The 27,583-nt window shown below is 34.6% G+C and overlaps 1 protein-coding gene across 1 annotated transcript in view; it reads right to left on the bottom strand.

The window, feature by feature from the left end:
- Positions 1–3,906: 3,906 nt before the first annotated feature.
- The window catches only part of LOC149771190 (uncharacterized), a 188,140-nt gene continuing 164,463 nt past the window's right edge, over positions 3,907–27,583 (bottom strand). The window contains exons 19-20 of the mRNA XM_089948755.1: positions 19,080–19,283; positions 3,907–11,500 (exon numbers count right to left, since the gene is read on the bottom strand). Of these exons, the coding sequence (XP_089804881.1) occupies positions 19,087–19,283 (197 nt within the window). The 3' untranslated portion in view covers positions 3,907–11,500; positions 19,080–19,086. The remainder of the gene's footprint in view (positions 11,501–19,079; positions 19,284–27,583) is intronic.

The following is a 27,583-nucleotide window of genomic DNA, read 5'->3' as shown; positions in this document are numbered from 1 at the left end:
TTCTTTCATGACATTCATTACTTTTTGCCAAGAAGAATTGCTTTGAATATCTACGGGTTTGCTGTGAACCAGTCAGCCAGTATCTTGCTCTCATTTTGTAGAAGAGATATTAAATTATCTGCATCTTTATGCATGTAAGATATGACATTTTTGTCAGCATAATTATGCAACGTTGTTTGTTTTGTGAAGTGGAATATGTAATTTATAAAGATATTAAATATTAGACGTACTAGTATTGAGCCTTGAGGTACGCCTTTGGAGGCCATATCCCACTTACTATATGTGGATCCAAGTGTAATGTGTTGCTTTTGATTATACAAAATTGTTTTTAATTAATTATCAAGTTTAGTGGCATTAGTCTTTTGATGAGACTGTGCGGAAGACTGTCGAAGGCCTTGGATAGGTCCATTACTATTGCACTAACATTGAACCCATTGTCCAGTCTGCCTATCCAGTCTGCCACCAGTTTCAATAGAACCATTTGACATCCATATCCTTTTCTAAATGCAGATAGAAAGTTATGAAAAATGTTACCAAAATGCAGTTATATCTGATTACATAGAAGACTTTCAAAACATTTGGAGGTGCGAGGTAAAATGGTCTCTTGTTGCCCTGATCCATAGGATCAGATGTTTTGTAAATATGGTTATCTGTGCGTCTTTGAGATGATCTGGAAATGTGTTAAAAAGTTTCCAAGCATAAAGTGAATGCAAAAGTTAGGAAAACTCGAAGAGGTAATCCTGGTTCAAGGATGCCTAAATGGCTAAATATGTGTAAAATGTGAACATAATAATTGCAACCAATGACTTCATTTCACTCATCAATGAACATTAATTACATAAAATAATAAAATACCTACTTCTGCCTAATTAAAATATGAATATATAAAATTCTAACATATATTATCCTGCCACATATTTTAAGCAATCTAGGTGGTATGTTGTCAACACATGTAGATTTCTTTGTATCATAATTTGCTTTTGTTCTGGCACTACAGGTTTCAGCTGAGAGTTGGCTATTTTCAGGTGGTTGTTTGTCATGAATAGCTTGTATGCTAGGGTGGGTGGTAGTGTTTGTTTTTTAAGTTTCATGTGACCCAATGGATTTTGAAATGTTTATAAAGTATTTATTAAAAATTTCACACACATCTGTTTGGTCAGTAATCAGGGATCTCTGTCCAGGAGGAGGATGTTACAGTCTGAACATTTATATTTGGATGATAACAATGGTTAATGGCAGGCCAAAGTCTTACCTGTAAATGCAATCAATCAAACGTGTGGCTCTGCAAAAATAACAAGAAATCATACTGCTTATGCAGGACTTTTACATATAATGCACTATGTGACACCATCTCTGGTTGATGTTGCTGTTGCTTTAGGTTTCAACTCAATTTCTCATCACAAGATAGGCTTAAAAATGGCAGCCAGTATAAGTGACGGAGAAAGAACGATGGAAAACCCCAGCAAGAACCACTAACCCAGTAAGCTACTGGTCATCTCCAACCGAGTTCAATAGATGAAGTCTATAAACTATCATCAAAAATCAATATGGGCTGCATTGTAGCACGTCAGTTGATGGCAGTGATCCGGAATGGTGAGCGCTTTAGACCACTCGGCCACCCAAGTTCAAGCTTATCATAGATGAAGTCAATAAATACAATACCATAAAATATTATATGCGAGCTGCATTGTAATTGATGAAATGGCAAAAACAAAATAAGAGCCAAAAGAAGAATCCAAGACTGTGAAACAAATTAATAATCAGCAGCTGTTGTCTGTCAGGATGACGAAAAAAGGAAACTTTTTTATTTGAGGCTTATTTACAGCACAACTTAAGTGTATGTTGTGGCAAAACCTATGATGTCATTTTTTTAGAGTCTGCCAGCACTGCAATGATTTCTCGCCAGATAAATGGTCCCATTTTGCTACTAATGTCCCATCTTCACACATACTTGCTAGCAATCAGTGTTTAATGGCCATGCACTTGCTATATTTCACAATGGTCAAAATATTGCTGATTAATGTAACCGATATTATTAATCGATGACATGAGGTATTTACTAAAGTGTGATGAAGAATTGTGACAGTTTTTGTACTTGTGTGCAATATATAAATTTCTGTCAGGAGTAAACATTATAGGAATTGTAGTGACAAGCACAAAGACAGCAGAAGCCCACTTAAGCCAGCTTTTGGGTGGGGGGGGGCTCAGTCAACCTAACAATATCTAGAATTATTTTCTTCATGTACCACTTAAAACACAATTTATGACAAAACATGTTATGGAACTGCTTTGAGGACTGTGAGGGATAGATCATAAAAACAAATATAATGAGTCATGGTTTTCCAGTAGATATCTTTATTGCTCTATATACTCAGGCAGGTAAGGAAGGCATGGATGTGGGTGGGAAGGGGCTGTCTCTAAGGTCTCTATAGAGGCTACCCTAAAGATAAGCATTTACCTTAAACACACATAGATTGTGTGTTGCTGGTAGGTGTGAGATGGGACTTGAAAAAAAAATGTACTTGTGTAAGCTTTGGGAGTCTGCAAAGGTGATGGATTGTATGACAAAGGGTGAGGATGCAACCAGTGCATGGTCTAATTACCCCTTTCCCACTGTGTTACCAAAGCACTTTTCAAAGAAAATGAAGAAATTATGTGTTAATATTTGTACATGCATGTGCGCATGTTAATCTACACTTGCATGTGTAATAACATGATACTCTAGTAAATAACACTCAATGACTCATGTTTAAAACATTAGACTTCCTAATAATAACCTAAGCCAATATAGAGATACAGAGTGTACTACCTATAAACAGCAATATCTGTAGTAAAAAAGTACTATGTAGGTCACTGTGCCCTACCTTTCTCGGGGGTTGTTCAACTATGATAAATCCATTGGATTGAATTTGTCTGCTATCCAGTGAAAAAAATCGGTCACTGTGACTTACTGCCACTAGGGCCAGCTCAGGATGAGCAAGGAACATTCTAAACAAGCACCATGAACATATCATCCAAAAGCAAGACAATTTTTCACAATTATGAAACTTCAATCCTGGAGTTAACAGTTAACATGTAACAGTAATATAAGAGCAAAACGGGGGGGGGGGGGGGAAGGTGTGTAGTCCCTGTGCTTATACCCTTCCCCAGTGACTGCAAAACAAATGTCTATAGAATAGCTTTTCTTTACAGCTATATGGTTAAAATTATGCCCTGGAAGTACTTCAAATGCAGGAGCTTCTGAGGACTTCACTCCCATGGTCTCTTAACCTGGGACCTCTTGTCTACATCTTTTAAATGGATCCCCAGTGTCACTGTGAAGTATTTCCCATACAGGGCGGGTCCTTGAAAAGCAAATTATAATATATTCTGACCATATTACATAAAAATACTATTCAGCAATTACAGGAGTTCTGACATTTAACTAAATCTTTCCCAGTAATGATGACCTGTAATGAAGGAGGTCACCCTTAAGTTTATCCTGCCTGAGGCAGTTCTGAATGATGTGATCTTCACTACAGCCGATGAACTTATCAAATCTATATCTGGAGAACTGCCAGTAAAATGTGACATTTACACTTATTTAAACTGTAAATGTAAAGGAAATGAATGAAAGATAGGTCACTGTAACCTACCATTATCATGGGGTGGTTCTAAATGATACAAGGAACACCCTGACTAAAATCAATGATTGTATCATTTCTACAGCTTTCCATTTCCTGACTTTGTCAAATGCTGACACTGCTGTAAAAACTCAAGTTTTAGACATCATGCAGTTTTATGTTATAGTTGTGTTCTAAGGTTTCAGAGGCTTCAATTTGATCAGAATAATGTTTGAACTTTTATCAGCCACGAAAATATCATAGGATTGCAAAAAATTATGAAAAACAAGACTCAATACATGTCAAAGATATACAAAATTTATTGATGCTGAAATGTCTATTGCATCGTAACTTGATGAACTGTCACAATCCTCTTATAAATATAAATGTCTGTAATATAGAATCAACCTTATATTTTCAAGAAAATAACAAATAAAACATCATAGGCAATTTAAATAGTTAGGATTTTACAGATCAGCAAAACATGTAAGCTATTGAATAACAATTACAAATGAACATTGGTATAAAATATTAAGCCAAATTTATTTCATAGAAAACCTGTTATTTAAAGTAGTGTGTTCTTTGAATCATTGGTATTTTACAATGACATGTACATCTGAATCATCACACAGTTCTTTTCTAAGGTACAAGTATCATAGTATTTTCCATTTTAACTTTTTGGTTCTTGACAAAAAAAACTATACTAGTAAAAGCATGTACATGTACAGTGTACTGTAATTCTTTTCGTTTTAAAATGTTGCATGTAAATAAAAGTAGTTCTTATAGCAATGTTTGCTAAATAAGTGATATTACTATAATCATTTAAATATGTAACTTTTCATGACAGTATAGGGCATGGAATATTAACTGTTCAAGGTCACAGAATATTGACTTTTTGAGGTCATGGAATATTAGTTGTTCAAGGTCATGGAATATAAACTTTTCGACATCATAGAATATTAACTTTTCAAGGTCATGAATATTAACTACTCAATATCATGGAATGAATGAAGGTCATACATAAAAATAATTATGCACCTATGATAAATCCCATTATAAATTTGTGGACAAATCTGAAAATGAAACTTCATATTTATATTAGAAACTATCTCAAATTTCTAAAACTTGCAGAATTTACTAAATTAAAGATTTGGATTAAAGTCTGCAGATGAAACTTTTCACTCCTTTTTATAACAGGAAATGTCTAAAAATAATGACACTTGCATAACTTCTTAATGTAAAAAAAAAGGAATAAAGTGACAATTTTGATTTATTTCACAAGGATGAGGTATAATAATGCCATGAGATTCCCTGATGTTAGAAAAATGGTCTGGAATTACAATAATCATTGGTAGATTTCACAGTGTGAGGTGGGAGTGGGTAAGTATCATAATTATGAAAAATTACTAGAACATATGAAACTGTTGAAATCTTCCTGTTTACATAAGGTCACTACCAGCAAATTTAATGTGTGCAATTTTGTAATCAATTTTGTAATATCAGCAGTACTCACTTAAGTGTCAAGTACAGATATTTTTGCTTTAATTAACTTCCAGTAATAATGATTGTACAAGGTTGACCAAGTTCAACATTCTCAACAACCACTCTGGAAAGGGCTTTGTTCTAATGCTCACTCTATTATCTTTTGTCGAGTACTGTGTGTGTGTGTGCATGTGTGTGTGATTTGGATTTTTAACATAGCTTTAACAATTTTCCAGTCATATTGCTATGATGTCTGCAGTGTGGCAGTTTACAGTGATGCCTTGCACTGGGGTATCATGCTGCAGATATGTAGCATCATATCCACCCAGTCACATTATCCTGACACCAGGCAAATCAGTCCAAACACTAACCTCTTAACGCTGAATTCCAAGCGAAGCAGCTACTACTAGTACCATTTTTATAAGTCTTTGGTATGACTCAGCTGGGGTTTGAACCTGCAACCTCCCGCATCTGAGGCAGACCATCTAACCACTTAGGTCACTGGAGTGGTTTTGGCAAGTATTGTGATTTAGCATGTACCATTCTTATTCATTTATCATCTACCTTAATTAGATGCTGTTACTGTCTACAATACATTCATCAATGTAACACTGATGCCATGTTCTCTCAAAGCTGATTATAAAACACTAGATCATTAAGATATGTTTAAAATAATCACAGAAAAAAAGCATTCCATTCATACAGGTATTTGATGATACATTTTCTGGAAATATTACATACAAGTGAAGAATAATTTGTCACAAAACGTTCTAGATCTTTGGGATAAATATATACACTGAAAACATAGATTTAAAAATATATACATGAAAAAAGTATACACATATTTCCAGTTATATATTATGCTGTTGTTCTGACAGATGTGAATAATTTGTTTCTCTGATAAAAACATGTGATGACATTTTTGTGGAGTCTTCTGCAGTTTTTGGAGAGGCTTCAAGTTAATAAATTTCATGATTTGTTCAGATGTAAAGAAAAAGGCACTTACAGAATACTCACTAACCTCCAATACACTGACATTTTTGTGGAGTCTTCTGCAGTTTTTGGAGAGGCTTAAAGTTAATAAATTTCATGATTTGTTCAGATGTAAAGAAAAAGGCACTTAATCAAAGAATACTCACTAACCTCCAATACAATGACATTTTTTGTTCATAAAAAGTTCACGACTGTAATGATCTGTCAAAGGGCAGTTAAAGAAAATATGTAAAACTCACTAACCTTCTTTGCATACAATTTATACAATCAAACCTAATGTAATGTTATCAAAAAATGAACATGAGCTACCTATTAAAAATATACAAAACAGATTTGTTTGTAAAACACATTTACCTCCCTCTGCTGACAGATCTAGAGGACTGATGAGCAATTATCTCCCTTGAATAGAACTGGTATTGGGTTCTACTGTGCGAAAATTGTATGTGATACTTGAGTTGAATTAGCGCAAGCAGAACACTGTACCAGTTTTACCCATAATGACTTGCAGAAAATTGCTCCAAATTATTTGTGAAAGTAACTGATTTGTACAAGAATTTCTGCATCTACCATTATCACTAATAAATCATATTTCTAACTGAAAAGGATTCATATATATACAACAAATATATGAGCATTTGTGTTGTTTTGGTTAATGGTTATCATTTTAAATCTGATGTGAACTATTAGAAAAGTGGACAGATACACTTAATAAATAGCACTAAAATTTACCTGTTTGCTAATATATAAATTTCAACCTCAATGCACTTTGTAACAAAAGTAGTTATTCTATTAGCTATAACTCATATTCAGAATACATTTTCAACACACACACACACAGAGATAAAAAGGGAGAGTAATGGATTGGATTGTTAACCCTTTGTAAAAAATGCAATCACACATAAAAGTAATAAATAATTTCATTAATACTTATTAAAGATAATGTATCACATGTCATTATAAAAATAAATAAATAGATGTCACAATTTTAATGTGCAGTTTAGGTTCAAATCCCAGTCATGGGGTTATATTATTTGTCTCCCTATAAGGCTCTGCCTCGTGGGGTAGACAAATAATGTAACCCTGCAACTGGGATTTTATCTCATGGTGCAAACTCCAACACAGATTATTTTCTCACCCAGAATTTCTCATTCAAATTAAAAAACCTGCACTTTTGCAATATAGTTAACACATCCAACATGTACAGTATTCATCAGGTACTATTATTTCCACCAGTTTTGTATATGGGTCATTTATTCTTATAATGTTTTATGAAAATATAAATAATTTCTCAGTAGAATCCAACTATAGTTGATGCTCTTACAAAACAAATTAAAACAAAAAAAAAACCAACAATATAACAGTCACACATATAAGTGTTATGTGTTGTTAAGTATTGCACAATGAGCATCTCGAGCCATGTGCTGTTGTTTTGTACACACCACAAATACAAATATGGTAATGAGGGCAGTGGGGTGACCTGTTGATCCGAGGTAAACAAGTTCTACAAATGAGAAAATAACAAAATAACAACATTTGATAGGTTTGCTGTATTATCACACTTAATGGATGTCACATAGAATAGAAATACATCTCCAAAAAATAAGTGATCCATCCCTGCTGGACATTGAGCAAACAATGGGACGGGGAGTGTTAAATGTACTGTTTAATGGCTGGTAAATCGTTTAATCAATGTGTCATCAATACTTGCCGATAAAGTGCTTTTGTTAATGAAGTTGCTTGTTATTCTGTATAAATTACATTTATTTTCAAGATGCCCAACATATGAAAGATTGTTAACATCATTCCAACTGGTTTCAAACAGCTTTCACGTGTACACGAGAACATTTGTGTATTACATCAATGTTTTTTTTTGTTGTTGATTAGTCTGGTTTCCTGCTTCATAAATTGCTACGAGGTTTGAAGCAGAGAATACATGAAAAAAAGACCAGACTAACTGATGATACACCATGAAACAATATTCATTTTTCCAAAAACAAGCAACATTTTGTGAAACAATCTTTTATGTCAAAACTAAATTTTGTATTGCTCAGTTAGTAAAACAGTGATGCAGTGATTTCACTGCAATTAGTGATACTTCTCATCCTTGAGTATATCTCAAAGTGCCAATTTAGGAATTCTTGAAATTCTTTGAAACTCCTTCTCCACAATGATCCTATCTGAAACAAAGCTCTTTATTTGACAAAGTATTCATTTCAAAAAGTATTCAGTTCACTTGCTGGCTTTGCTGTCTTGGATCACATTTATGAATGAGTAGGTTAATTTAAGGTAGTATAATTATATTATGCACACAATAATATTTATAACTGTGTTCGATTGATCAAGTGGAATGAGCTCAACCTATTTATGACCGAGGTCACTAGATCTTATGCACGTAGGATTTGCATGCCTTTAAATGTTTATTTTATTCAACCTCCTTTATTTGATATAAAAGAAGCAATTACCATAATAATACAAAGGTCAGCTTTTAATTCATTGCAACCATACAACAAATACTTCCTTAAGTCAGATATAAAAACATGGCACTTAATTAAGTTCTCAGCGAAACGCTCATGGATATAGCTGTAAAGGTCAACTGACGCATTTTATGTTTGAATACAAGAAGGCACAATGCATTTATGATGATTACACTTAAACCGAACTAAAGGATAGAACTAACATACAAATTTCACTTGAATTTTTTTAATTTAATTGATATTTATTTATTAAAGTAATGCCTCCAACAGCCATGACTTTTTCACTGATCAAAATTTTGTTGAATATCATTATTTATGGTATACTAAGAAGGTCAGTTGGAAAGAACATGTAACAAAATATATGACTTCTTTTCAAAAATTGATAATTTCATAATGTTGGTTAAAATTTCCAGGTCCAATCTACTGTTTTTGACAATAAATCAACATTTCATTTACCAATTTTGATCGCAATTTTCTTGCAGCTCAAAAAATAGGGCTTACATTTTGTGTATTTTCTAGTTTAAAAAGTGGGATCCATGCCTGACCCTGCATTATCATTGGGTTTGCGAGTTATCTGGGCGCGATATATCAAGGGAGTGGTGTAAGTAATTTATATAACTTTTAACTTTCTTCAGTTCTAATTTGGAAAAGTTCCATTGTAACCAATGATATAATAATCGGTACACAGCTGTAATAAACAGTACAATTTAGAATGACTGATATGAATTAGAATGACAATTTATAAATAGCTATAAATCTGTGTCACTATCATATATAACTCTCCATTTCTATGGAGGAGGTGAAACTGTTAGTGACATACTGGTGTTGTAATTGATACTAATTGAACAAATTATTCTCATGCTTGAAAGGCACCTCAAATACAGTACTCAGCTGATTACCATGTGAGGAGGTTTATATATTCTGTCCTGGAAATCTTGCAAGTGTTGCTATTACTAGTGCAAGGATATATTGTTACTGGGAAATCTTCTGGTATAGTGCTTCCATTGATAAAGTAGTTCCTAGCCTGAGGACACCATGACTGGGATAACCAGAGTGGGATAAGAAATTTAAGGCCAGCAAATCAGCTCGATTTCTCTGTCACATGGTAAAAAAAAACCAAGATTCTTTTGGAAGAATTTATGACATTATGACTGCACAACTTCATCCTTGATGCCTGATAAATATGCAGTGAAACAAATTTATAAAAGCCAGATAACAAAATAAAAAAGAATTACAAAAGAAGAAAACAATTTGGAATGTTTAGTGAGACCATCACCAGAAAATTGTACTCCTTGTTTGACAAGCACCATGGATATTTTCAGTTCAGCTGACACTGTGAGAAATCATACCTATGCAAATATAAAAAAAAACCATATTTTAGTATTCTTCTGTGTTCATTCTGAACAAAGTCAAATATAGTCTACATTATCTGCCTGGTTAATGTGATGTTTCCATATTTATATTAAACTATCCTATAATCTAAGTTTTAAAAGTATAACTTTAAAGGATACTAAATTTTCTACATATTTTACATTTCATCAAATCAGCTTGATACAAGCAGTTGTTTTTCCTCTAACTGAAAGACAATATTATGTCAGTGGTTATGTCAGTGGTTATGGGTTTGAGTGCCAATGACATGAGCCTTTTTTGTCCAAGGCCTTAATTAAATAACAAAGTTTCAACCAGACTAGATGGACAACCCTTGGTTCTCTTCTATCCATTATTTTGATGAACGAAAGAGCAGTGGTACAAAATTGTAATTACATTTTATCTGTTTACAGGCTACTGAAACTTCTATGAGGTAATCTTTAACACCAAATTATGAATTTAAAATACAATAAATGTATACAAATATACTGCTGTTTTTTATCTTCTATATGGAACTCAGAATTTAATCACATATATTTTTATTACAATCACTCATTGCTGTAAGGAATTTCATTACACTTCATAATTTTGTATAATCTTGAAGTGATAAAATCTTGTGCACATCAAACTAATAAAACATCCAAGTAAACTTTTCTATCAAATATAAAAATAAAATATTTTTTTAATAAACTATATTTAAATTTCATTTTATAAAGGGCAGAAAAATACATTTGTACAAGGAATGTAAAATTTATTATTTGTACTCCACAAAAGTGATGTGCTTCTGAATTCATAGAATAATAGTACGTCATTATTTCATGAAAAGTGCCAGTGACGTTGAAGTACTCATAAATGTTTAACGGGTTTTAAGCATTTATAATCTTGAAAAAAAATGAACACCAGCAAAACAAAATGTTCCACTTAGGTAAGTATCACATAAGTACTAATACAGTCGTCCCCTCTTATAAGGCAACTTTTTCTGCAACAGGAAATAGGTCTTATAAGAATGGTGTTCTTTCTAAAATAAAAAAGCACAGGAATGGTATGGAATCAATGTAATTAAACATGTGTCAGTGCTATTCAAAATAATTATAAATAATTATCAGTTGTGGTGCAGGACCATCTTTTCAATAAAATCTGGACACAAATACCTGGCTGTACCTATCACTGTCCATCCATTCTATTTTCCAGCTACAGTAGAATACTTCTGAACACAAACTCATTGGTGTAATGGATACTAGCAGGATACTTTTGAACACAAACTCATTGGTGTAATGGATACTAGCAGGATACTTTTGAACACAAACTCACTGGTGTAATGGATTCAGGTCATATAAACCGACGTATGTTAAACAGACAGCCATTCAAGACAGGACCACTACAGCTGCCATATCCTAAATACAAACAGGTAATTTTGGCATATTAAATCTGTACTATGACTTCTCAACAAGTTTTTTCACTGCTTGCAAATATATACCACTGATGTCAGTGCCATTTTGAAATCCTTTACAGCTTCTTATTTCATGACAACATCAAATGAATTCCTGAGTCAAGATGCAACGCTCTCCATAGACATATATCCTGCAAAGACAGTTTTAATCTGAGACTTAATGAATTCATGTCATCTAACTGAAAAGATTTCCAAGCTTCATTTGCTTCTGACCTAACTTATCCCCCTTTCAATTCAAGCAATTTTGAGTTTGAAATAAATACATGTGTGTGAAAAATTAACAATTCAAATGCAGTGAAAGTTGGACCAGCTCATCTTCATCAGGATAAGAACAAAACTTCAAGAAAAAAATTAAAAAAATACATCTCAACCTACTCTGTATTAATACAGAGATTAGTTACAGGAAAGTGATAACAGCAAGAAGTGTGCTTAGGTCTTTTTCAATCAATAACACACCTCAAGTCATAATATAAATAATTCATATATCATGGTCTTGTCTTTGATAACTATTGCCCTTAATGACCTTGACCTCTGAGCAGTAAAGTGACCACGCATTTGAAATCTCCCTTAATCAGTTCCTGTTAGATATTGAATTTTCAACAGGATTTATATATATACACTGTAGTATCATTTATTTTCGTTGGGCTCAATTTTCATGGTTTTGTAAAAAGAGGCATTTTCATGGGTATGTAAATTCGTAGTTTTGCTTGTAAAAGTTTGCATATTAGTAGGTATTTAATTTCATGGTTTAACCTCTACAAATACCCAAAATAAAGAATACAAAAGGATAAAACAATGCCGATGCAAACAGCGTTAATTTTAATGTTTAAAGTAATACTGCCACCTGTGTGAGCAGAAATAAAAGACCTGGCAAGTTCAATACTTACACTGTGTTTTCAACCAAATGAAAAACATCAGTCAAAGCCGATGCAGCCAACAACACTAAAACAATACTTCCATCTACAAAACACCTGTCAAGATTAATAACATTCGCCATGTTTTCGTTTGAGTGCTCAACATCAAAGGAAGCCGATACAACCAACAACATTCGGCCAATCGGTTATTAAAGAAGAATTAAAGTCACACTTGGAATTACATCACAATTAATACTTCCAGTTCAGTACCAACGAATGTAGTTCTAGTCTATTTTTAGAACATTTTTTCCTCTCTCATTTTGGTGGTGATAGAAGAGTTTTATTTATGCATTTTTGGTAGGGATTTAAAGGTAGCTGTTTATTCTTGATAATATGAGCTCAGGGTGTTGTTGTATGTATTTTGGCGACAGTGCACAGTGAGTAATAAGGCCTTGGTGATGATCCGGAAGTGAAATTCGTGTTCTGGTTACATGCTGTTATGTGACAGTCAATAATCTAAAAAAAGAGCAGGTCAACCTTTGACAAGAACTTCACCATGAAGTCATCTTTGAAGGTATTTTAGATTAACATATGATTTGCATTGATTGTCACACAGTGGAAAGGTCAGTACTGAGAAACAAATGTAGAGAACATATAGTAAAATTAATTGTGTACTATGTCCTGTCAGGGCAGTATTGGAGCAAAGTTTAAATTGGTATAAAATCTTTATTATTAAAGATAGACATATGAAATTTTAATATGTCATGTATATTGACTTTTAAAATACAAGAATGAAATTAAAAGTAAAAAATTAATTTTTATTTTAAAAATTTTAATAAAATTAAAAAAAAATTTAAAAAAATAATTAAAAAACCCCTAAAATGCACATATATAATATTTTTGGGAATCATATGAAATGTTATCAGCATGTATGTATTCCTACACCATATAAAAGCTCCAATGTTGGATTTTTGTCACATTTTGTCAGAGAAAATATCTTTGTAGTCAAAATGAGACCTTCATTAAAAATACATGAAGACAAAATTATAATTTGTATTGGCCATTCAGACTATTTATTAGGGGTCCAATCAGTTAATTTATGTGTTTATGATGGGGTCACTTCCTGAGTAACAATCATCTGCTTGTATAGCCTTCAGTAATTGTTTATAAACATAGTTATAAGGTATTTAGTGAGAGGACAACGATGAAAACTTTATACTAGAATCTACATAAGTTCTCTACTAAATCATTTTAAACTGTCTGAGAATGAAATACAGGTCAAAGGGATAAAATATGCTTCCCCCAGTTATATTTACCCTTGGATGTAAGAAAAAAGCAAAATGATGTAAGTTGAATACAAAATGCATTCCATTGTATTGTTCAGTTAGGTTAAGATATTGATTGGTGTAGTGCGGCATTGTGGCCTATATGATGTTATGGGAATTCTAATGATCCATCTTGCTTTATGCATTATTAATTACTAATACTATTTGTTAATTGACACTCTAAAGATTACATAAGAAGCATTCAAACAAATTATTTGAATTTAACTTTGTACATGGTTACATATCCCACATGTACAAATATCCATCCATTTTAGAATGTTTGGGATCAAAAGTTCACATTCAGTACATCATATAGGCTGACATTGTACCTATAGTGAACCTGTAAAGCACATTTATGGCTATGTGCACTGAAAATATCCCAAAATGTTATTTTCATCATGAATATGCCTATGTATGGTAACATATTTCAATTTAGTACTTTGACAGAGTGCGGTATTGAAACATCAGCTGATATCTGATTCCATTCAATCAATGAGCTTAATAATTGGTAACCAACACTCTTCAAAATACCATATAAATGTTCAAATAGATAATTTGAATTATGTTTGCACATTTGATCTTAACAAGTACATTGTATATGTCCCACATATGCAAATTTCCATCCATGTTTACAAGTTTTGGGGATGAGAATTTCACATTTAGTTGATGATATAGGATTTATTGGTACTTATAGTTGATTTGTATGACCACATTTGGCTGTATTCACTTGCAATATCCAAAATTGTTATTTCCCTCATGAATAAGAATGCTTATAGTAACACATTCTAATTTAGTACATTGTCACTTGACTTTCCTGTGTACTGGTATGTAATAATGTTTACACCAATGATCAAACCTCACCGCCCCAACACTGCCTTAAACTTTATGATACATAGTCTACCTGATTAGTTATTTAACTTGTAAATGGCTAAATGTGCTTCTAGAAACCTCATATACTTTTAGGATGAATTTAACACTTTAATACATGGCCATTGCTTCACATTTCTGAGTGTCACTCTGTCAAGTTTAATATTTTCCCCCATGCTTGCAACCTTAATGTTAATTTGAAATCACCATATCTAACACAGTTTAACTTCATTTACATAGATCTTACTGTTTTCTAGAATTAAGTGAAACATATTGGATCTTTTCAGGTCTAGCCTGGTATCTGGAACAAAGTGTTAGAGTTGGATTAGCTTGGAAGCTCTCCTGAGTAGTCTGGTGGTAATAGCATGGTTTCATAAGGGCATGTGCAGTGTACTGCCATAAGTGACCAAGATTAGATCATATCACCACACTGATATATGGCACCTCAAAGACATGGCTTAGGTTTTCATGAGAGAGATCAGCACCATTTTTCAGTAAGGTAGAACCTCCCTAGAAACTATTTTCCTATCCCATTGCCACCTTTTGTTGTTATCGACATTGAAATGGAATGCATTTTTGCTATAAAACATGGTAGTGGTCCCATTAGAACTTTAAATCTGAATGTGCTATTAGTTATGGAAACAACTGCCTAAGTACCCGACACAATAAATGTGGAACATAGCACCTGTCAGTGTTTCTTTAGTGTGTACACCTATATGCATCTGGACAGGCATATTGCGGTTTGCTGCCAAAATCACTATGAGCTATGATGCTTCACTACCCCTGGGGAAAATGTTATCAGTTATACAGACCCAAACTACCATTTGTTTTAAATATCATTCATTAGTCAACTTTTCTGTCTAAAATTTCTCAAACTGTGTTTTAAAACTTGTATGAAAATTTAAGTTTTCAATAAAATTTAGTTTTTAAAATTTAAATGTTTATTTAATTTGCCATTAAAACTGAATTTATCAACATTTGTAATTTTCAAACATATTTTCAGACAGGGCTTATCTTGTATCACAATTAGGTTTTTACTGCATTGAAAAATTCCTATAATTAAGGAAGATATAGCAAATTTAGTTTTGGTTTCTCAAGAGCACTTGGACCAGAACTTGCACCCTGTGGAACACCAGCACTACATACTTTCTGACAGGTGTCACATGTTTTCCTTGCAAGGAAATTCAAAAAGACTTCATGTATAAAGTTGAAATAGGTATAGCATGCAAATATAAAAGTTTCACTAAAATTGGCGTAAAACATGGAGCCTGTCAGGAATTACATCACAATTAATACTTTCAGTTCAGTACCCACGAATGTAGTTCTAGTCTATTTTTAGAACATTTTTTTGGTGGTGATAGAAGAGTTTTATTTATGCATTTTTGGTAGGGGTTTAAAGGTAACTGATTATTCTTGATAATATGAGCTCAGGGTGTTGTTGTCTGTATGTATTTTGGCGACAGTGCACAGTGAGTAATAAGGCCTTGGTGATGATCCGGAAGTGAAATTCGTGTTCTGGTTACATGCTGTTATGTTGACAGTCAATAATCTAAAAAAAGAGCAGGTCAACCTTTGACAAGAACTTCACCGTGAAGTCATCTTTGAAGGTATTTTAGATTAACATATGATTTGCATTGATTGTCACACAGTGGAAAGGTCAGTACTGAGAAACAAATGTAGAGAACATATAGTAAAATTAATTGTGTACTATGTCCACTTCCACGAGTGGTATGCTAAACAGGTCATGGACACTATTACGGAAAGAGATGTTACTGGTGATGATCAGTGCACAGTATTAGTAAACCTTGCAACCTCATTAATCAAGCCAATTCACACTGAGTGGATAATTGCAGCTCACGCGACTATGAATGAAATATAGGACCTAACTATCAGTGGTTTTGAGAAAGCTGGACTTGTTTAATTCAGCAATTTGGGGATTATTTACCTGAGAAGCATTTGTGAGTACCATGAAACTTGAATGACACGATATTGATACATACTTTGTCCAAATATCTATGAAGTGTTAGCTTTAATACTCTGCTGTAATTAGTGTATCTATATAGTGTTTCATTAATAATAGTGTTTCAAGAAATATTTTTAATATTTTACCAGATTGTTGTTCTTTTTTATTAAAAATGCATGGATAAAATGAAATGTGCTTTCAGAAGGGTTTAAATGTTTCAACAACAGTTGTGCTCAAATGAAGGATCAATTTGAATAAGTATTAAATTTAATTTTCATATACTGTTATTTTGTATTATTTTGTCTGTCATTTTCAGTATTACTATTATTTGAATACCTTGTGCTTTTTCTCTACTTTCTCTCTATCCTTACTTACCTCACATATCAACTGAAGGCAGTGAGTGTAAAATTACAGCTATCAGATACCTTATCGACCGTGTGCATTGAAACAATATAAAATCATTTATAATTCTTGTTTCAAAAGGATAAAATAAAAAAATAAAACAAAAACATGTAGAAGCTATTTTTTAATTACCAGATTACAGTACTGACCTTGATTTATCAAATACCAGTAGCTGTGTTAATCTCAAGGAATGAAACAACTAAGAAAATGGAGGGGTGTCATCATCCTATGTGGTTCATTTTTTTGTTGGGGATTTAAATTTGTGGTTCAGGGCAACAACAAAAACCATGAAAATTGCCCCCCTCCCCAATGAAAACTGATGATACTATATATATATATATATATATATATATATATATATATATATATATATATATATAAGAATTGCTAAATCTGTGATGTTTGTTGTGGAGTTCATTAATAGAAATCATCAGATCATCACAAATATACAACTGGTGCTTTGAACTGGTGACAAGATATTTGACCAAAAAAATTTATACCTAAAACATCTAACCATATGTTTTCTACTTTCAGTAACGGGTAAAGATGCAGGTAGTTCAGAATTTTATGCAAGCTTCTTCTGTTTTATTCTTGAAAGTTGTTCTCTTGGTATGAGATGCTGAAACTTTTCCAAATGTCCATGTGCTTCTTCCGATATTGCCAATGAGCTTGATTGTGAAAAAAAATCTGGTCAAACCATCGCAGATTGAAAATGCCACTGGTCTTTGCCATTGTAAGCATAAAGTTACTTTATCCTAACAGAAAACTAAACTTGCACAACACAATTAATTTGTTCCAATCTCTGATAACCTTCGAAAATACAACAATCAATCAGATTTCACTGCCTTTATACAAATTTGGTTCTTACTTCATTTAATGAAAGGTGCGTTGTTTTTATAAGATTGTAACTGACCTTTCTGATGAGGGGTGCAATATTTTGCAAAAGATTGTAGCTGGCTTGTTCTGATGATGGGCGCAACATGCTATATGTTGAAGATGCCACAAAAACAAACTTCAGAAGGCCAAACATATGTCTTCTGCGGCAGCAGAATTAAAGCCTGGGAGCAACAATCAAATAACTGCTGGCTTGTGAAGATAAACGATAAGAAAACAAAGAATTTGTTCAAGCTGGGACCTAGGGCTTCTGTCGACATGTACAGTTATTTTTTAACTTGATGTCGACATAAGCATGACATGTTTGGTAGTAATTATAGACTGCAAGAATTGGACTTTGTATTTTTGTCTACATAGACGACTTGTTGACATAAGTGATGTCGACATAGTTGGGTAGTACTGTAGTAGTGCTTTATGGCATGTCAGCACAAAGCAAAAGGTTATGTTTCAAAAATGTAAAAATGTATTGCACAAAAATCAGCAAGCCTTCCAGATAAATTTATAACAAAGATAAAGTATAAACTGCAAAGATGTAAAAATGATATAAACTGTACATAAAATAACAGATAAAGGTAGCGCTTGTATATCTCTTAAAACGTGATTAAAATTTCTTGAATAACTGCATTTCCTTCAAAATTCCAATAATTTCTCTGGTGGTAAGTTGTTGCACAGTTTCTTCAAGCTCTTCACATCAAAATATATCTGTCTCACTGGGTGGAAATTGACACACCAGACAAGAATGTGCTCCTTTGTCAGTGGACACTGCCAGGGTACACACTCATGTTGAGGTTCGCCCTTCAGGAGGTATGCATGAGTCAGACTCCTGTAACTCCAGATACTGACCCAAGGATCTTTGGGTCATCATCCAAAATATTATTATGCATCCCCTCCAGAATGCTGACTCTATCCAAGCTTAAAACCCTGACATAAGGTCACCCAAAATGCATAACAGATATTGTGCATCCTGTTTAGGCCCTAGACATCCCCATCTCCAAACCATGGTCCAAGTGACATAACCCAAAATCCATTAAGTGTGAGCCCTCCTCATAAAAATACAGTTTGGTCAAAAATGATTTTAAAAGGTTAAAGTAACTGTAATTCTTAGATATTTTACCTCTGACAACTTCCCTGGAACCCCAAAGGAAAGGTACCAAATCCATACCCCTCTCACAAGTTGTCACCATATGGTTCAAGGTTGTGAATTTACACCAACTGGCTTAGGAGGCAATTTGGTTATGGACTGACATATGGTATCACAATCTCTCACTTAAAAAGCACTGGAAAATGATAGAATCATACATGATATTCATTTTACTTACTGTCCAGTTAAAGACAAACAGTGTCATAGTATCCAGTGGAAAAGGCACTAGCATCATGATTAACATAAGATGTACTCTTTACTTACAAACCAGTCAGTTGGACTCCATTTCAACAGACATTTCTCTGTATTTATTAACCAAATCTTTTCTCTCCATTTTCTCAAATCCCTGAATTATGTTGGGCATATTTAATTTGCCTTTCCGATTCAAACCAAGCAGAACCTTATATCTCTGCTCCCTCACACTCCTGGGGTGGTTTATTTCAGCCTCATCCAGTTCTTCATCTGAAACTGAAAGTAAACTGAATGAATGAATACGTATCTTGCATAACAGCTATAATGTTCTCACCATTCCAAATTCTACATGTAGATATGATTTTGTTGTGATACATCTGATGTGACAGAGATCTCTATGCATCTTAATTGTGAAACAACATCTATCCTGATACTTTTATGTATGGTCACAATAGTTAATGTTAATAAAATGTCATTTATAGATCTTTAATTACCCATACATGTCACAATGTATTAGCCTAAGAACGTTGTTACTGACTGTTATTAGCTGTCATTAGAAAAAAGAAAACAAACAAAAATGTGGCAATGGCCTGCATGCTCAGCCTAACTCCAATGCTTCTGGCATTTATCTGCTTAAAGACAAGTGCGTACTGAAACTATATTTTAAACCCAAAAGAGTCAGATAAAATGATACTGAAATAAAAGGAATGTAAAAGAATCAATAATACTGAGATTAATCTAGCATGTAGGGTGTGGACAAACGTAGGAAATTAAAGATGGAAACACACAGGGACATCAGTGGGACTACAATGTAAGGTGTGGACAAATGTAGGAAATTAAAGATGGAAACACATAGGGACACCAGTGGGACTACAATGTAGGGTGTGGACAAATGTAGGAAATTATACTATATACAGTTTCCACCATGGTAGTCTCAACATAAACCACATATGTATTCTGTCAGTCAAATGTAGACAATACAGATGGACACTAGTGTGATTATAAAAACCATACAATCTGTGGTGTGGACAAATGAATGGACATACAAAACAGATGGACAGAGACACCAGTGTTATTACTACTGTATTCTGTCAGACAGATGTAGTTATATCCAGATGAACAGACACTGACACACAAATTGTCATTACTGCTGAATTCGGTCAGACAGATGTAGTTATATAGGTGAATAGAAACTGACACACATAGACACACAGAGTGTCATTACTGCTGAATTCTGTCAGTCAGATGTAGTTATATTTAGATGAACAGACAATGACAAACACAGACACACACACACACACAAAGAGTTATTATTGTTGAATTCTGTCGGACAGATAAAGTTACAGCCATATAAATGAATAAACAGAGACACCATTGTGATTACCACGTAGAGCTTGTACCAAGATGATCTCAACAGGAACCACCTGGGATGAGGACAAATGTAGGAAATTACAGATGGAGAGGTATTAGTGTTAAACAAGTCAATGGACCATGTCTAAAGTTACTAGTACTGCACAAGTCAATGGACCATGTCTAAAGATATTAGTACTGCACAAGTCAATGGACCATGTCTAAAGATATTAGTAGTGCACAAGTCAATGATCATGTCTAAAGATATTAGTACTGCACAAGTCAATGGACCATGTCTAAAGATATTAGTACTGCACAAGTCAATGTACCATGTCTAAAGATATTAGTACTGCACAAGTCAATGGACCATGTCTAAAGATATTAGTACTGCACAAGTCAATGGACCATGTCTAAATATATTAGTAGTGCACAAGTCAATGGACCATGTCTAAAGATATTAGTAGTGCACAAGTCAATGGACCATGTCTAAAGATATTAGTAGTGCACAAGTCAATGTACCAAGCATGAGGAGGATTAACATTGACGAACACAACAAATATGAAGAAAAACAAATGAGCTACAGTATAACCCCCTCATAAAGCGATAATTGGGGTTTGAAAAATTGGATCGCTTTAATATCGGGGTTACATTAATGCGGGGTTTTACAGTATTTTACTTTTTTCAGAGAACAACTCATTGGCACATATGTGTGTATTCATGTCTAATGTATATGATGAATAGGGTATCAACACTGTTTACTTCAGTGTCATCGTGGCATGCAGTTCATCTATAATGCATGTAATTCCATTAACAAATTGCACACATATTTACAATATTTAATTAAAGAAATTCCCAGATCATTGTGTCTGAATTCAACATCTAATATACAGCATGAACAGAGTATCAACACCATTTACTTGCCGTCTGATATCATACAGTCGGGGCTTACAATCAATCCGTAATATATGTAATTCCATTGCAAAACTGCATACACATTTAAACTATCCAATAATTTTGTCAAACATCATTATGTGTCTGAATTCAATGGAAAAAATTAACAGCAAAATTAGGTTAAGAAAGACAAAGCATTTGTACGGTTCATTACGTTCCAGGGTCTATGAACAGTGTCTGTACAAATTTCACACTGCTAAAATTTTTCATATGTGTTTCTGTGTACATTTATCCACTGCAAATTTCCAATAATTAATGCTCGTATGCCTATTCCTTTGAATGACTAATGCAAGAATAATTAACAATCAACACAAGCTGTCAGTGTGCATATAATTTTTACTTCCGATTTTGTAAATATCGAAAAAGACGTGTGAAAACTACTATTCACTGCGCAAAGTGCAGAAAACAACTTGTGTTTGTGAACTTGCTTTTCCATAACGGTAAAATATTTTTATAAAAATTAGGAAATTAATAACTAGTTCATAAACAAACACCATACCCGTGTAAAACCTGAGAACTACGTGCAGTGGTCACAAGTCACGTTTAAAAATATTTTTAAGCTGAACGCATGTACAATTTCATACTCTTTCAATTTCAAGCTAATAAATATGACATTTACTGGTCGACGGATTGCGTCTAATAAGACCGCCAAGCCTAGCAAACATCCTGGCAGCTTTCATTTTTTTAAATAATGTTTATTAAATTGTGAGAATCTTTTATCAACCACCGCACTGTTTGCTGCTTGGTTGTGTATGCAGTTAAAGAAGAAACACTTGCTGGCTATTGTTTGAGTAATGATTGTATACAGAATTAATTGAAGACAATCACAAAGATGACTTACTGACTTTACTCATGGATCAGTAATAAGTAACATTTCAGATAATGTTGATTTTGGCATAACACTTCAAGAATCTGGAAAATTGTTAAATTTTAGAGGCGAAGCCACGATCGTATTAGATTCAAATTTGTATGCGAACTCTTCCCCAAAATGATAATAAACATTTTGCAAACTACTGTATTTACCGTATGTTTTCGGACTGCAACATATAATTACTTTCTTTGTCGTCTGAATACATATCAAATTCTTTAATTAGGTGTCCGAAAAGATACATCTGAAGATAGATAAATCCCCCACCCAATGTTTGTAACGAAGTTACCATTAGCACACACGACAACGTGCTGCCATGAAGTAAAACAAGTATTTTGTCAAGCACCACGGAAAGGATAATGAATGAAAATCAGGCATTACTTGCCTATTTTGTCTATGTGATACATGTCCATCTACCAGAAAACACAGCCATACATGTATTAGAGCCACGATTGTGTGCGTATTTTCCAAAAGAACCGCCATATTACTATATAATCTTGCAATCCACAGTTTAACCCTCTGCTAACACTGGACAACAAATTTTTACAAAAGTCATGTTACTGAAATAAAATTAGTCAATTCTTATCAATTTTTATGTGCTGAACACGAATATGACAGTCAAATTGCAAAATTGGCTCTAGTTTTTTTGTAATCTGCAAGAAATTAATGTTTACATAACGAAATGCATTCCAATAGTAAAAGGTCAACTGTAATAGCCTACCTATAAAAAATCAAGTCATTGACTACATCTTAGATTTCTTCGCCTGTCTCTTGTACAGCTGTTCGGGAGCATCTCTGAGGAGTGTCCAGCAGTAGTCAGCCAGCATTGTAGTGGACCATTTTCCCTGGTATCTTTGTTCCATTGTTGCGATATCTTGATGAAAACGTTCGCCGTGTTCATCACTAACAATACCACAGTTGCTAGGAAAGAAATCCAAATGGGAATGAAGGAAGTGAATCTTTAGAGACATATTGCAGCCAAGTTTCTTATACTTCATCAACATGTCTTCTACTAGTTCCTTATAGTTTTCTGCCCTAACATTTCCGAGGAAGTTTGTAGAAACTAGGCGAAAAGCATTCCATGCTTGTTTCGCGTCACCTTCCAGCAAGTTGTTGAACCGGTCATCTTTGAAAAGCTCTCGAATCTGAGGACCCACAAAAACTCCCTCTTTAATCTTTGCTTCGCTGAGTCGAGGGAATTTTTCATGCAGGTATCGGAATGCTGGCAAAGTCCGGTCAATGGCTTTCACGAAGTTCTTCATCAAACCTAGTTTGATGTGAAGGGGTGGTAGCAAGATTTTCTGAGCCTCAACCAGAGCTGGGTGTTGGATATTCTTCTCTCCAATGGCTACATTCTGCCTGTGAGTCCATTCCTTCCTCATGTAGTGCATTTCCCTTGCTCGGCTATCCCACTCGCATAAGAAACACATGTATTTTGTATATCCTTGCTGCAGTCCCATTAAAAGGGCAACTACCTTCAAATCACCACAGAGGTGCCAGCTGTACTTGTTATACTCAATGGAATTCAGTAGCTGCCTTAATTTATCGTATGTCTCTTTCATGTGGACAGCATACGCTACTGGAATAGATGGAAGAATGTTTCCATTGTGCAAAAGCACAGCCTTGAGACTCAGTTTCGAAGAGTCCACAAATAGTCTCCATTCTTGTGGGTCATGAGTGATTTTTAAAGCATTCATGAGGCCCTCAATATCGGAACAGAATATCAGATTACTTTCCTTTCTGAAGAAAGGCTCCAATTGCTGGTGGCGCTTTCGATATGCAGTAATTGTGACATCTTCTTCTAGAAGATTCCATTGTTGGAGTCTTGATCCTAGCAATTCTGCCTTGTTCTTTGATAAGTCCAAATCACGAATCAGGTCATTTAGTTCTTCCTGTGTTATTCTGTGTGGGGTTGATGATGCACCACAGTGAAAATCTGGATCACTGCATGCTGATGGACCAGGAGAAGAACAGGTCGACTCACCTTTGTCTTCGTCAGATGAATCAAGAGAATATTCTGCTGGAGGTTCTGGAATAGGAAGTCCCTCACCATGTGGAACTGGTCTCAATGCAGACGGAATGTTTGGGTAGACTATTCTCGACTTCTTTCGCTTCGTTATTCCGCCGGAAAGAGGAGGAACCAAGCAGAAGTAACAGTCATTTAGGTGGTTGCTTGGCTCTCTCCACACCACTGGGACTGCAAACGGCATTGATGACCTTTTGCAATTCAACCACTGTGAAAGCTGTGTTGTACATGTAGCACAGCATATATGCGGAGCCCAAGGCTTGTCTTGGTCACCAACCTTGCATCCGAAGTAAAGATGATATGCCTTCTTCACTTGAGAATTGATACTTTTCTTCTGGTTGGCAAATGTCACTTCCCCACAAATATAGCAAAAATTGTCCGCGGTATTAACACACTTTCGAGGCATTACTGTTCTTTATTGTACGTAAATGGATAAAATAATAAGTTTTATGTAACAGTAGCTTGAACTGTCTCGCACAACGTCTAAAATATTTTAAATGCTGAACCTATCTGATTGGGCTTTATATAGTACACTGCTTACGTCAGCTTCAGCAGCCGCCTGGCATTAGTATAATAGGCCTACACATGTCTAGTACACTGCTGACGTCAACTTACTTCAGCAGCCGCATGGCATTAGTATTGCATTGCATCAGAAAATGATGCAATCAACTGTGGATGATGTGAGCATGATGGTATTATGCAATGTTACATCATTATTCCGGATGTTGCTGCAGTCCTACTGGAGAAATTTACACAGTGAAACATAGAAAATGAGGTATATGAATATCTTCAAAACGAGAGCCAATACAAATTTTTCACGGTTATATTCGTGTTCGGCACACCAAAATACTACAGATTAGGGCCTTTTCAAGTCAGTAATGATTTCACTGTTGACCAGTGTAATTGATGATCATTAAAATCTACATTACCAACACATGCAAGCTTAATTTCTGTGTAATTAAGATATTAATGCAAACTAAATAAAAAGATTTTGGAATTATAATTTTTAAGATATTTATGACAGAAACATTAGTATCGAGAGTAGAAATACCGGTACATGTATGATGGCTAATCTTTGAGCACCAAAGGTGAGAGGCTCCATATGGGATGAGTGTTGTATGCACACATAGGAAGGGTAAAAATAACAAGCAAGTTGCAATATACGAGTCAGCGTGTTTAATATGTTGGTATTTTTTTTTTTAAAAATAAAGGTGGTCTATTTGTTGTGGTTCTCTCTTTTTTTTCTCCCCACCTAGCCGAGGGTAGCTTCAAAATGAGTAGAGCTTGCTGACTTCAAACAACTGATTGCTCAAAGATTGTTTTGATGTACCGGTATGTCGGAGATTTCAAGGTGTCTAGGTGATAATTTTTAATAATAAAACTTAACTGGGATTTCTTTGACATGTGTGTTCGGAAATAAAATGCAGCCAGCTGGATTTCATTAAAAGAGCACACGATGTAACCAAACATTTCGCACCCACAATCAATATTTATCGTCTACAAAGAGGTTTACTACCAATATAACAATAACTATGTTTAAACCTTGGTATATAATGCCTCAGGGATGAGGGGTTTGTTTTGTTGCACAATGCCAATGAATTTTACTAATCCATACCGACTCCCAATGTATTGCTTAATGATATAAAGCAGGGGTCATGGTTTCTAATCAAAGCCATAACTGTCACACCTGTTTGATGTGGTTTCATGTGTAACAATGTCTACACCAACAACCAATTATATTTTTGTAGCCGAATCAAGCTATTAAAATATAAAGTGTAAATAAAATACCCACCACTATCAAAAGTTTATATACTGGATAGCTGTCGTTGTGAAACATAATATTGTTAGTACTGTAATAATTTTGATGGATACGTTTATCATACGTTAAGCAACAAGCGAGGAGGCACTGCCTAGTTCATGGAGGGACTCTCCCTTGCCGAAATCGTCTCCAAAGAGGCCAGTAGGCCACCCACAGAAGCAACATCGAATTAATGATTCTGAGGATGCATCACAAAAAGAACCGCCTACGAAGAAAGCTGCTCTAGATGACGAGTCTGATTATCTTGAACCAGAGAGTGCTCCACCCAGTTCTGTATAGGGTCACTATAAACTTTATACATTAAAGCAAAAGCAGGATATTGTTAACAAAGCAAAATGTCTGGGAATTAGACCTACAGCAGAAAAATTCAAGATTCCGAAATCCATGGTGAGTACCTGGATAAAAATTGACTTTTCTGCCAATCTGAACTTGAACAGACATTTGCCTAAGTGTGGACAACCCATTTCATATGGACAAGCTATGGAAGATAAGATAGCTCAATGGGTGCTGACTCAACGTGACTTACAAATGCCAGTCAGTGTTGAGGGAATATGTATATATGCCAAGGAGCTTGCCTCAACAGAATTTCCGGAGAGCAAATTCCATAAAAGTCATTCATGGGGAGAGAGTTTCATGAAAAGACATGACTTTGTGCTCAGAAGCAGGACCTCTCTTGCCCAACGTTTACCAATGGATTTGGAAGAAAAGATTGCTTCGTTACACAAGTTTGTGATGGATAGACATGAGGAGGACGAGTTTGACAATAAGTTTATTATTAACATGGATGAGACACCGATGTACCTGTGCCAGGGAAAATGGTGGACAAAGAAGGAACGAAAAGCGTTCTGATTCGTACAACTGGCGCGGAGAAGAGACACATTACTGTTGTTCTAGCTGTTGCAGGTTCTGGCAATGTATTACCTCCAATGATTATTTTCAAGGGAAAGAGACAGCTAGATCTGAATGCTCCAAAAGGGTGGATTATCGCAGTTCAAGAGAAAGCATGGATGGACGAAACGCTAATGCTGCGATGGATTGAAGAAATTTATTTGCCATTCACCAGAAGAGAGCGATCACTATTAGTTATGGACTCGTTCCGGGCTCACATCACTGATGACATGAAGAAACAGTTGCAGCACGGAAACGTTGTGCCAGCAATAATACCTGGAGACTGCACATCCAAATTGCAACCTCTTGATGTGAGCATCAATAAACCTGTTAAGAGCTACCTCCGCCGCAGATGGACGGAATACATCAGGGATGCTACAAATGCATTAATATCATTTAATGAAAGCAGCAACGGATGGATCAAGACAGCCAGCAAACAGACTGTATTGGACTGGGATGTAAATGCCATGGACACATTGAAGGAAAAGTGCACAATAATAATTAAATCTTTCAAGGTGTGTGGCATCAGTGTCAATCTGAGCGGAAGTGAAAATGCGCTGATCAGAAATGACAAACAATTAAACAATATGGATGATGATAGTTATACAGAATTTGAGGGCTTTTCGCCCGAGGACCTGTAAAAGGCTATGGACAAGCTACTTGATACTGAATAA

This window comes from Sinohyriopsis cumingii, unplaced genomic scaffold (genome assembly GCF_028554795.1).
Source record: "Sinohyriopsis cumingii isolate HCF-2022 unplaced genomic scaffold, ASM2855479v2 utg002073l, whole genome shotgun sequence".
Lineage (NCBI taxonomy): Eukaryota > Metazoa > Mollusca > Bivalvia > Unionida > Unionidae > Sinohyriopsis > Sinohyriopsis cumingii.
The sequence above is the reverse complement of the archived record's forward strand: the minus strand, read 5'-3'. Positions and strand labels throughout refer to the sequence as shown.